General features: G+C 54.1%; 2 protein-coding genes across 2 annotated transcripts in view; both read right to left on the bottom strand.

Moving 5' to 3' along the window:
• Window positions 1-2,188: 2,188 nt before the first annotated feature.
• Window positions 2,189-8,477, bottom strand: LRRC14B (leucine rich repeat containing 14B). The gene is made up of 2 exons (XM_090276284.1): window positions 7,531-8,477; window positions 2,189-3,828 (listed from the first exon to the last, which is right to left on the bottom strand). The coding sequence occupies exons 1-2, from the start codon at window positions 8,421-8,423 to the stop codon at window positions 3,183-3,185; spliced, it is 1,539 nt and encodes a 512-aa protein (XP_090132410.1). The 5' UTR covers window positions 8,424-8,477; the 3' UTR covers window positions 2,189-3,182.
• Window positions 8,478-11,246: 2,769 nt separating this feature from the next.
• Window positions 11,247-12,445, bottom strand: part of PLEKHG4B (pleckstrin homology and RhoGEF domain containing G4B) — a 57,122-nt gene continuing 55,923 nt past the window's right edge. The window contains exon 22 of the mRNA XM_090279314.1: window positions 11,247-11,415. Coding sequence (XP_090135440.1) covers window positions 11,410-11,415 — 6 coding nt within the window. The 3' untranslated portion in view covers window positions 11,247-11,409. The remainder of the gene's footprint in view (window positions 11,416-12,445) is intronic.

The following is a 12,445-nucleotide window of genomic DNA, read 5'->3' on the forward strand; positions in this document are numbered from 1 at the left end:
ATCTAAAAAACAAACTAAGCAAAGAACAGAGAGAGGATCATGGATGCAGAGAGTGTTTTGATGGTTGCCAGATGAGAGGGTGATATGGAGGAATGCGTGAAGAGGTGAGTGGATTAAGAAGTACAAATTGGTAGTTACGGAATAGCCATGGGGATGTAAAATACAGTATAGGAATGGAGTAGCCAAAGGACTTACACGCGTGACTCATGGACATGAACAATGGTGTAGGGATTGCCTGAGGCGGGGGCAGTGCTGTGTGGATGGGGCCAAAGGGTAAAAATTGGGACACCTGTAATAGCATAATCAATAAAATATAATTTAAAAAAATAAAAAATAAATAAAATGAGGAAAACACACCCAGCCATTTAGTAGGTGAATGATTTTCAAGGAGAATTGTTCATCTTCACCCTGTTTTCTAATGTCAAGCATGTTCTGACCCTTGCCTCCTTCATCAGCTAGATAAATAAGTTCAGTTAAATCAAACCTATTTAGATTATAAGATTAGTAAGACAAGTTTTCTACAGAAAAATGATTTAAGCCACATTGTATTTTCATGGCATGGCTATCTTCCATCAACAAACTTAACTGAGTATAAATTTGATGCCATGTATCTTTTTAAAATTGATGTTATTAGGCTTGAAATGTTACATAGTGCAGTGGCATATGATGGCTTCACAGATGTACCAAAAGATTTCTGGATAAAGTGAGATTATGGTGGAACATTATTGAACTGAAATGGTTTTAAATGGAGAAAAATAATAGCTGCCCACGAGCTGAGCATGTAATTGGGATGAACCATCAGGCACAAGAGTTGTGAAGGTAGGATGATTCTGCGCCCTCTCTTGGCCAGGATGGTGAACAGGAAGCAGTGCTGAACTCCAGGAGGAAGAAAAATGCTTAATCCCCTACAAAGAATGTAGGGGCAGCACCGGTGGTGTCCCCATGTCCCTGTATTATCCCTCAGTGTCCATCACAGTAGTTCCCACAGTGTTTAGGGTGATGGTCCCACCGTGTCCATCATGGTGGGCCCATCGTGTCTTCATCTGAGTTACCTGTCTGGCCCCCAGTAATGAGTACGTTTTCTTTTTAAATTTATTTTTCTATTACAGTCTAATATAATATTTTATTAGTTTCAGGTGTACAGCACAATGATTAGACATTTCTGAGTGCATTTCCTCATGCCCACAGTTTGCTTTTGTGTGGGGGCTACATCTGCTCCTGGACCCTGGCAGAAACCTGTCACAGCTGCTGCCATATTGAGCCACAAGTCACAGGCTGGGCAGGTGCAGTGAAAATCCTTTGTGGCCGGAAGTGGCACACTCTGGGTCAGGGCTGAGCAAGCCCACAGGAACGAGTTAATTGCGGGCACCAGGACTGTGTGGAGGCACCGGTCCTGCTCAGGCTGCTATAGGGGCTCCACAGTGGCTCCACTGAGCCTCCCAGTCTCTTGGGTTTCATAACAATGGTTTTGCCCCGGGGACCCCAGAGCACAGGGACATTTGCCACCAGCGGACATCTGTGTGCCAAATCACAGGTCCCAGGTCACCACAGCACCCCTGGCCCCTTCTGTACCATGGCTGCCAGTCTCAGCCATATACGTGTTGGGGTCCCACCTGGCTAGCACCCAGAAGCCAAGTCTGTCATCAAGAGAATTCCACAAATATTGGAAGCTACTCTGCTCTGCACAGTTAGAATCAAATCATTTTAAAATGTTACCATGCCTACTCTTTCCAAGAGCTTCTTAGAATAGTAAACTCCATGTGTCTGAAATAGGTTTCCAGAGACCACCAGCATGATAGATCCAAGGCGCGCAGTGGGTAAGCAGAGAACAGATCTGATTAGCATGGAGAGCTCCAAGTCTCCTCTTCCCTCCCCCTTCTGCCCACTCAGTGGAAGGAAGGTTAGTCTCCCCCAGCCAGCAGATCCCTTAGATGGCTGTCACTCTGGAGACCCAATCCCAGGGGCCCACTCCTTTGTGGGAGAAAGGCATGAAACACACCTGTGGGGGGGAGGGCAGGAGTACCTGGGTGGGGACACACCTGGGGAGAGCTGTGGGAGCACCAGGGTAGGGTCACACCCGGGGTGAGGGCATCAGGGAGTTGGACCAGAGGGCAAACACTCATGGGGCATTGGGATGGCTGGGGGTGTGAGGAAGGTTTAGTCAGATCAAGTACTAGCTTCTGTTTGAGAAAATGTTTTATTTTCTTTAGGTTCCTTTAAAACTTCTGAATTACACTGAAATTAAAGTCACATCTGAATAAGGCACACTAACGTTTTCTTTGCATTTAGTCATCCTAGTAGTCACCTTTGCACCAATCAGAGCTGGGTGGAAACCAAGTCTACCCATGTCCTCCCCTTGAGTGCCAGGCAGAGCAGCTCCCCCGGATCAGAGCAGAGAACCCTGCCCGTGGCCTCAGAGTCTAAGGGGGCAGCAGAGGGTGGGGTCATTGCAGGCACTGTGGTTTCCCTGCAGGGACAGACGCCCTTCACACTCCGCCCTCCCAGGAGGCCCTTTGTTTCCCCATCCTTGTGCTCTCAGACTCAGCCAGCAGCAGAGCCCGAGCACTGCTCGCCCCCTCAAAAGTGGATGGAAGCCATTAATAACCAAAGCCCATGGGCCGTGCTAGACTGGCCTTTGCAAATATTCAAACAGACGGCACTTGTAAGCGTCAGCACTCCAAACAACCAGGAGTGGGGCAGCATGTGGCTCCCATGCTCTTCACTTTCACTCTTTTCCCAGTTGGCTGTTTTCTGACATCTGTTCCATGACATTTTCTCTCATTTCTTACCCCCTCATACCAGCCTGCATGAGGTCCTGCTCCCCGCACCGCCTCTTGGCTACCACTACCAGCCTGCACCTCACATGCGGCCCAGGACACACCACGACCAGGACAGCTGCTCTCGGTCCCCTGGTGCTGCTTTTTGCCCGCCATTGTGATGGTGACTTCTGCCGATCCCGGGGCATTGTCCACTCCAGCACGCCCTCTGTGCTTTGACACTAAGGTGGTCCTCATGTCACATCTACTGGAAGGCATGGCTTCCTCTCCTATAGCGCCTAACAGATACCACATACTACTTCGACTGAGAAATGCTTTGGGTGGCGGTGTTGAGGGCACAAACGCTCAGCCCACGCTGCCGAGCCGGGGCTGTAGTGCGAGGCCTGCTGTGGCCTGCTGCCAGGACTACTCCATTTGTTTCAGTGCCCTGGAAAAGTTTTCTAGGGCAGTTTTGAAAGCTTGCAGCAAGAAAGTTCCAAGTTCGTTGCTTGTTTCTTGAATATCTGGGTCAAAACTTCCAAAAACTGGTGTGGAGACCTGGATGTCGTCCCGGCCAGCCCGCAGCAGCACCCCACGCAGGTCCTCGGCAATCATGTTGTATTTCTGCTGGTCAAATCTGGACATGGCCAGCTCATCCTGCGGGTAGGCGGCACCCTCAGGGTAGCAGTCCTTGGGCACTGGGAACTCCACCCACCACAGCCTGGGGAGCTCACAGAGCGCCTCGAAGAGGCGCCGCAGGGCAGAGGCAGACAGCGGGTTCCCCAGGAAGCGGAGCTCCTGGAGCTGGTGGCAGGGGCTCAGGGCCAGGATCAGCGTGCTTACGTGGCGGTCCTCAATGTTGCACTCCTCCAGGGTGAGGACCCGCAGTGTCTGGGCGGCCCGGCCCAGCAGCCTGAAGAAGGTGGAAGGGAAAAGGTGGACCAGGCTGTGCCCACTGAGGTCCAGCACCTCCAGGTGGGCGGCATGGGTGCAGTCTGCCAAGAAGGCCATGTCCGCATGGTTCAGGGAGCAGTTGGCCAGGTCCAGCGCTCTCAGTGGGGTTCTCAGGGGGCTGCAGGGCAGGGTGGAAAACAGCAGAAGTGAAAGGGGGTCCCGGAGAGGAGCTCTCGGGGCAATTAGGTGAATTCTGTCTCAGGGGTCAGCAGCCCACGACTGGAGGGCCAAATCCACCAGCCGCCTGATGTCGTTCAGCCTGAGAGCTAAAATGGTTCTGACATTTCAAAATAGTTGAACAAATCAAAAGAAGAATAGTTTGTGACATGGGAAAGTTATATGAAATTCACATTTTAGTGGTCACGAATTAAGCATTATTGGGACACAGCCTCACTCATTCATCTATGTACTGCCTGTGGCTGCTTTGGGGTCAAAAAGGCAGAACTGCATCCTCGAGACAGTGGTGTGGCTGCGGGTAGTGAAGAGTTAACTTTGCCAAAGGCAGGTCTGCCCTTGTCCACAGCTCCTAAGAGGATAAATCTGTTTTGTCAACACTCTTTGGGGGTTGAGTGTAGAGAAGTGACCTCAGTGGTCCCTTTAGAGAATGTCTGGTCACAAGCTTATTGTGGGGCAGTGAGATGCATGTGAACTGGCAGGGAATGAAACACCCAGGTTTCATTCAAGAGCAAAAGCCAGTTTTAGGGCTGGGAAGGGCCTTGGAGACATCTATTCCAGGTTTAGCATTGCCTGGGACCTAAAGGTCCTCCCTTTGTGATGTAGGTGGCCTCACATCAATAAACACACAGCCGGGGTGTGACCCTGCTTTGGCCTATGGTCCTCAAAGTCAGGAACAGCACACACCCCAGGGTGCTAGGGGAGATGCACATTCTTGGTCTACCTGCACCCTGGTCACTGGACCTGAGCCTGGTGTCACAGGAGGATGAACTGGGTCATGTTCTCTATCCCTGCCCATCCTCCTGCTGGAGGTGCTCTCCCCCCACCTCCTGCACCTGTACTGTGTATGCACTGAGCACCTGGTGTCTACCCAGGACCCTGCACCACAAGTACCTGCTGTCTACCCCACAGTGTGCTCTCTGCATCCTTGCTTGGCTCCGTGAGTGAAGGCTTCTCTTCCCATTTCTCTCATGCTACATCCATCCACCTGGAAATTCAATCAATTCTCCCTCACATCAAGTCCAGGGCTGAGCTCTGCTCACCACCTGCCTTGCTCACAGATGATCTTAGCCCCAGTCCTTCTTTATCTGGACTTGGGAGGACCTTCTATTTGAAAAAAGGGTCAACTGAGCAGCCTCACTACTGACATTGGAGGCCTGCATCTGGGGCTTGGATTTGGGGAGGGCTCCCCTACTCAACTGATGGGTGGTTCCTGGCCCTAGATTGTTTGAACAAACAACATGGTTCATACCAAACCTGTGCTTCCTTCTGGGGTATGGAGCCCACCTACCAGTGCTCAGAAAACACCCTGGGCATGGGTGTCTAATGAACTCCCTGGTAGATGGCATTACACGGTGCTGAGGGACCAAGCGTGTCCAAGGACGCCACCGGGAGACGACCTTGGTGCTCCTGCCTGAGCTCCACCCCCACACCACCTCCTCCCACATGCTTTTCTCTCTGTGGATTGTGCTGTATCCTTTTTCTATAATAAATCACAGCTGTGAGGACGATTGTACGCTGAGTCCTAGGAATCACCAAGCCTAGCTGGTCTTGGGGACCTGACACTTCCTACACGGGTCTCCTCGCTCCTCCATCCAGGTGTGCTCTGGGGGCCAAAGAGGTCAGGGTGACCCTTGTAAATACGAACAGATGATGCCACCTTCTTGCTCAGAACTTTCAGAGCTGAAGCCCTCCCCTCATTTTCTCCTTTTCCCTGCCCCATCCTCATACTGCCCTCTCCCTGCTGACCCCTGGCCCCGTCATATCCCCAACTTGGGCCTTTTGTACCTGTGGTCCCCTCTCAGGCTGTTCCTCATTCTCAAAGGTGACCTCAGGAGTATGCCTTCCCTGATGCACTCCATGCCTGACCTCCCAAGAGCCCTAGATGAACTGTCAGCAGCCAGCCCCACGGAAATATGCCACAGAGCACAGGCTCCATGCGTGGGAGGGTGAGAGTGTGCCGGGCATGGGAAAGCATTTCAGGGATTGTGTTAACAAGATAGCCCGGCCAGGCTTGTGATGGGTCCTTCTGGCTGTGGAACACACCACCCCAGCACAAAGGCACATCTGGGTTGAGGATACAGGCCAGTCAAATGCAGGACTGTCCTAAAGGTCCCACAGAGCCAGCCACCCATCAGTTTTACTTGTGCGAGAGCTCAGTGGCCACCCTTTGCTCTGTCGGGAGATTGCAGTCCTGTGGGGGACAGGAGGGAGCCCTCCTTTCTCCACCGGCAGACCTGGGATGGAAGAGCATGGATGGGGAGTCAGGGTGCCTGTAGGGGAGGAGAGGGAGTGTGGCCTCCAGGCCATCTGGGCTGGCGGCTTCTGGGTTACCTTTGTGTAAAAGAGAAAGACCTGTAAGCCAAGGGCTCCCTAAACTAGGAAAAAAACCTTCACACTTCCTGGCTCAAGAATAAGAAGTTCAATTTTCTATACACTTGTATAAGTATATTCATTGCAGATGACCGCCAAGGTGACCCGACAGCCCTCCTGGTGCTCACACCCTTGTGTGGCGACTGGCTTCTAACCAACGTGATAATACAGAAGTGAGGACATGCTCTCGAGGGGAGGTTACAAGCACAGCCTCCCCACTGGGCACTCTGGCTCTCAGATGAGCAGCCAGAGGCTTATGACGAGCCCATGTGGCACAAAGCCCAGGCCACCTGCGCACAGCCAGGTTGGAAGCAGATCCCCCACTTACCACCCTGCCAAGTCTTCAAGGAGAGTGCAGCCCACCAACAGCCGAGGCAACCTTGAGGTAAGCTCATGTGTTCAGCCCAGTGTTGGGGTAGTTTCTTACAATAGCAAGTAATTAACACAACATTACATAGCTACTTCCATGTTGTTAATTTGCTAATCTGTAATTTGCTCTTCTAGGCCCTGGCTGGTTTGGCTCAGTGGATTGAGCGTCGGCCTGCGAGCTAAGTGTCGCTGGTTCGATCTTCCAGTCAGGGCACATCAGAGAAGGAAAACTCTGACTCCAAAAAACCTCCGCTGCCTTGCGGCATACCTCTTCAGGGGAAAGGCTAAGGGAGTAAACCCCGACAGAAAATCCGGAGCCGGAGTCCCTAAGGCGGTTTGACGTTGTAGTAAACACCGGCAACTCCTGCGGCACACCTGAAGCCAAGCTGTATTGACTCTGTCTTTCCCTTGGACCCTTCAGCTGCGAAGAGAGGGGGGGACTGCTGCATGGGCAACAGCAGACCCTCCATATCACCCTGCCCAGGCTCTGTAGCTTCAGCTTCACTGGAGAGGACACTCCAGCGTCATCGCAAGATGTCGATTCAACACGGGAGGAGACAGATACCGTGTCACTCCCGAGTCGGACTGCACAGCCATTCTCGGCGGTGCAGATAGACTCTTAAGAAGCTACACCATCGTCTCTCGAGGCGGACGGCTGCCGACGACGAATTTGCTCTTCTGCTTACTGACTGAAAAGTCCCTAGTGATACACCCCCTGCCTTCTCTAGTCTGGCCCCTCCTGCTGCTTTGAGCCTCTTGTAAATCATAAGGTCGCATTATCCGGTCCTTGGCGCATCTTTAGTTTAGCCTCCAAGATGGCCCCATGTTGGCCTGACCCAGGTGAGGGGCTCTGAGCAGAGACTGTACCCACCCTGCGGCCTCCCTCTGGTCACCCCAGACTCACCCGAGCAGTTTCTGGATCTTCCCTGTCAGTGTGGAAAAAGCTACACTCAGCTCAGTAAGCTGGGTCATCTGGCTGAGCTCCCAGGCAATGGAGGTGAAGAGGGGGTCCTCATCCTCTGCAGCTGAGGTGCAGGCAGGGGGCCTGTCGAAGGCCTTGGCAGGCAGGGTGAGTGAGGCCAGCAGGGGGAAGCGCACCTGGGCCAGCAGCTGCTGCACGTGGCCGGCGTGCAGCCGCACGTTGTGTACCACCTGCAGCCTGCGCAGCTCACCTGGCCTGGCCAGATGCAGCACCTGCAAGAGCTGGCTGGGGTCTAGGCTGTCTGCCCGGAAGGAGAGGCAGTGCACGTGCAGTGGGGCGGGGCCTGTCGGCCCCAGGGCCTGCACCACCGCCTGGAAGTTTCCCTCAGTGACAAAGATATCAGCCAGAACCTTGATGGGAGGCCAGGCTGCATGGTGACCCGCCTGCAGCTCACAGCAGGTCCTGGCCAGGAGCTCGGTTCGGCCCCACCTGCCCAGCGCCCTCCCACAGGGGCACTGCTGCACCTGCACATCTCTGACTCCTGTGAGATCTGCCAACCGCAGCCGCTGCTGGCTCCTGCCCTGGAGCACATGGTCTGCCAGGCCTCTCACGCAGGCCTCCAGGCAGGCCCTGCAGGCTCGGTCCCGCAGGTCATCAGCGTGGTCTGTGCTTGGCCCCAGCAGGGCACCCAGCCGGAGCTCCTCCAGCGGCCAACGCTCCAGCAGTACCCGGATCACCTCCACCCGCTCCAGCAAGTAGCTGGCTTTGAACAGGAGTGGGTAGAGGTTGTGGGCCACACTGTCCAGGCTCTGCAGGGCCACATGGGGGTGGGACACCAGGGCCTCAGCAGAAGCAAAGCGTAGTGACTTCATCATGCCTGCCTGTGGTGGCAAAGACAGGACAGTGCTCTCCCCTTGTGATACTCCCAAAGACACGTGTATGCCCTCCTCCCCTATTTTTAACTACAGCTGCTGTGAGCAGTTTGCCTTGGGGAGGGAGGTGGCTGGCCAGCCAGTCCTGTGGTCATCTGATCGTTATTTTGGTCCTGGGTGCCTGTTTGGCTCTGGGCGAGGTGTCTGGCAGTGGCTGGCATGTCTTAGTGGAGCTCGGCTGGTAAACGCAGAGCTGAGTGCTTAGCTCAGGGGGGCCTGGGCCCCTGAAAAGGGCCACCCATGCCCACTGCAGGAGTGGCCTATGCTTGGGAGCTGCAGTAAGCTGGTCCTGGGGAGGCCTCCTTGGGTGGAGCATGTCAGTCCCAGCTCTGAGTCTGTCCTACCATCATAGGAGCAGAGAACAGTCAGCCTCTGGGGGCTGGAGTCCACCCTTGGTAACGAGAATGGGGGTAGGCATCTCTGATAACTGTTCCTGATTTCAAGACAAGACAAATAATGCCAACTCCATGAGCTATCGAGCCTGCTTCACCCGTGCAGGTGGTTCCTTGTGGGCCTGAGAGCAGCAGGAAGAGGTAGGGCTTGACGCACCCCGCCCCCCCGCCCCCCCCACACCATCCAGCCACCTGCAGTGTCCTTATCAGTGACCACAAGACCCAGCAGGCTGGATCAGAGGTCCTGGGAGCTGTGATGCCTCCCAAACAGGTGTTCAGCTATTCATTCTGAAGGGTGGCAGAACACAATGTTCCAAATATGCCACTTTGGCAGGAATATTTTGAACTAAAGGCACTTGAACAACAGCAGGACCACTGACCTCCCCGTTTCTTCCTGAAAGCAGAAGTTACAGCTCTGTATGAAAGTCACCCTCCCTGCCCCAGGGGGGATGGAGGTCAGCCACAGAATTTGGAGCACACAGACCTCATGAAGTAAATCGTCTTCCTTTACTTTTCCACGACTGCATCTTTGTGCAACTTAGTAGAGAAATGCTTGGGCTTATCCATGTTGGGTCTTCATTTCCTGTGAGGGCTCTATGTCACCTGAAATGTAGGTTAGATGAATCTGTTTGCTTTTCTCTCATTAATCTGTCTTTTGTTACTAAGGTGGGTGGAGAAATATTTCCTCCCTGCAGAGCCTGGGCATTGATTGCTGTTAAATGATCATTAAATAACTAACACCCCCAACACACACACACACACACACACACACACACACACACACACACACCCGGGCATTGATTGCTGTTAAATGATCATTAAATAACTAACACCCCCACCCCCCAACACACACACACACACACACACACACACCCTGGGCATTGATTGCTGTTAAATGATGATTAAATAACTAACACCCCCACCCCCCAACACACACACACACACACACACACACACACACACACACCCCTGGGCATTGATTGCTGTTAAATGATGATTAAATAACTAACACCTCCACCCCTCAACACACATACACACCCACACACCCACCCTGGGCATTGATTGCTGTTAAATGATGATTAAATAACTAACACCCCCACCCCCCCCAACACACACACACACACACACAATCACCATCCACTGGGACAGGGCTGGGGCAGTTAGCTCACAGGCCACCTGGACAAGCACTGGTCTGGGAGGACCACAGCTGGGACAGAGCTAGAGAGAGAAAGAGCAAGAGAAGGGAGAGAGGCAGAGAAAGGCAGTGGAGGAAAAGGGAGGAAAGAATGTGCGGAGGGGTGCGGTCATGAGTGTGGGCCCTCCCTCAGAGTCCTGCCAGGCAGTTGTCCCCGACGAGCCTCACGGCATCTCAGCTCCCAGGGTGGAGCCCACCACAGTTGGGCAGGTGAGGTGTGCGTGCAAGGCAGCGGGGCTTCGCCTGACATGGCCAGAGGGTGTTCAGTGTGGATGTGGACCCCAGAGTGAGGCCTTGCTGTCCCAGCCACATCCCCTCCCTCACAGGAGCTGGGTTCCCTGGTGACGCAGGTGACATATGCAGATGTCCTTGGACCCAACAGCCCTTACAGAGACACGCCACCATGTGGTAGAAACATGTCCGATTTATTTCTGTTCCTCAAGTAGGGGACAAGTCAGCACTAAAGTAACAAAACAGTTTACACAGCTGGCAGATCACAGAGGTGGCTCCTGCCACCACCGCTGCCACTGTCCTGGTCTTGGGGGGCGGGGAAGAGGGGAGATGCCTGCAGCATGAAGTTCATTACAGGTCTGGCATCTCCCCGGCTCTCCCTGCTTCTGATTCAGCTCATCTGGTAATGGTGGTCCTCTTGGGCAAGGTCCACACTGGCAGGACCTCCCAGCACTAGCTCCTCAGAGCATCAGGCCCAGCTGCTGTGCCTCTGCCCCAACCTGGCGCCTACCTGGGAAGCAGGTGTAGCCTTGACCCAAGCTCACAGGGGTGACCGTGGCCCGAGCCTAACTTGAGTACCACTCCTCTGACTACATACAACTTGTCAAAAAGGAAACAGAACTGAAATTCCCATTATACTTGCCCTGCGTCTGGGATGCACTTCCATGGGGCCCCACCTGGGGACCATTCCCCACGGCCAAGCTGCCTGGAAGGTGGGGAAGCACAGTCCCAGAGGGCTCACCCTGCTCGGAGGCCTGAGGATGTCTGGGCCCCTGCACGGGACCGAGGGTCTGTGTGCTCCCACCATGGTGGGAGAAGCTGGGCCACACGGGGTGTCCGTGCTGGAAGGAGCTGGAGAAGGAGCTGTACAAGGAAGGATGGAAGGAGGCCTGGCCATGCCGAGGTGGTGGTGGTGGTGGGGCAGTAATGGGGATGACTTCAGGCCTCAAGGGGCATGTGGTGAGTCGCCCGAGTAGTCCGTGGCTGGGGGCTGGGCACGTCAGCAGCCCCAGCTGGTGTTTCATCCCCAGACTCCATGCACAGGTCTGGGCTGAGGCTCCTCGGTGCACCCCCTGGGGTTCTCACTGGAAAGCCACATCCTGTCCAGGTCTCAGAGCTGTCAAAAGAATGACCCTGTTAGTCACATGCCCTGGCCTCCCCCCACCGGCCCCTCAGCCCCCAGGTCTGTCACAGTGCAGAGTCCTTGTCTGTGAGGCTCTGCAGGGGTCCTCACACCCCAAAAGGCATTCTTGGCTCATGGACATACATCCTTTCTAAGAAGCACTTGGGTCTGGATAAGGACAGGACATCAAAAACAAGAGCCTCTGTGAGGCCAACTTCCCTTGTGGCAGGTGCGGTGCTAGTCTGTAAGCTGGCAGGTCTGGGCATGGACAGGAGTGACCCCTGGAAGCACTCAGCATCACAGGGCATCCTTGGGGGAAAGGGTTCTGGCCCTGAAATGTGTCAGTCAGGTCTGTGTTTGCTGTTCTGATCCTGGAACTGAGTGTGTGTGTGTGTGTGTGTGTGTGTGTGTGTGTGTGTGTGTGTGTGTGTGTGTGTGTGTGTGTGTGTGTGTGTGTGTGTGTGTGTGTCTCACTAGCAGCCAGTCATGTGAACTGAAATCACTAATTTCACATGTGGTTTGTAGAAAAAAGTCTATTTTATAGGTACAAGGGATCCACAAGTATGTGTAGATTTGTAATTAGCTCTGGGACCTACACACGCATTGAAGGCAATCAGTGCAGAAAGGCTCAGGAGACGGTAGGGATGGCGGGAGTTGGTGGGCAGGGGGATTCTTCTTGATTCTGAGCATGGAACTCGAGCCAAGATGTCTCCTGGAGCTCCTTTGTGCCTCTCCCACAGCCCGCTGAGAATGTCCAGACCTTGCGATCTCTGTGGAGGACGTGGCTTCACACCCAAGGAACCTTCCACCGAGGCCTCACCCTGATGAGTGTACTATGGCTCCCACCCAAGGTGCAGCCCCCACCCAGCACCATGTGCCTGATGCTACTTGCATTTGAAGCGTGCACGGGAATGCCCGCACAGAGTCCTGGGCAGCAGGAGTGGCAGCACTGGCTAAAACACAGCCTCATCTGAGGACAATCACTGGCCAAGCTCCAGCCGTAGGGCACAGGCAGGTGGGAGTG

Source organism: Furipterus horrens, unplaced genomic scaffold (assembly GCF_987537825.1).
Source record: "Furipterus horrens unplaced genomic scaffold, mFurHor1.1.pri manual_scaffold_5, whole genome shotgun sequence".
In the NCBI taxonomy this organism is placed as follows: Eukaryota; Metazoa; Chordata; class Mammalia; order Chiroptera; family Furipteridae; genus Furipterus; species Furipterus horrens.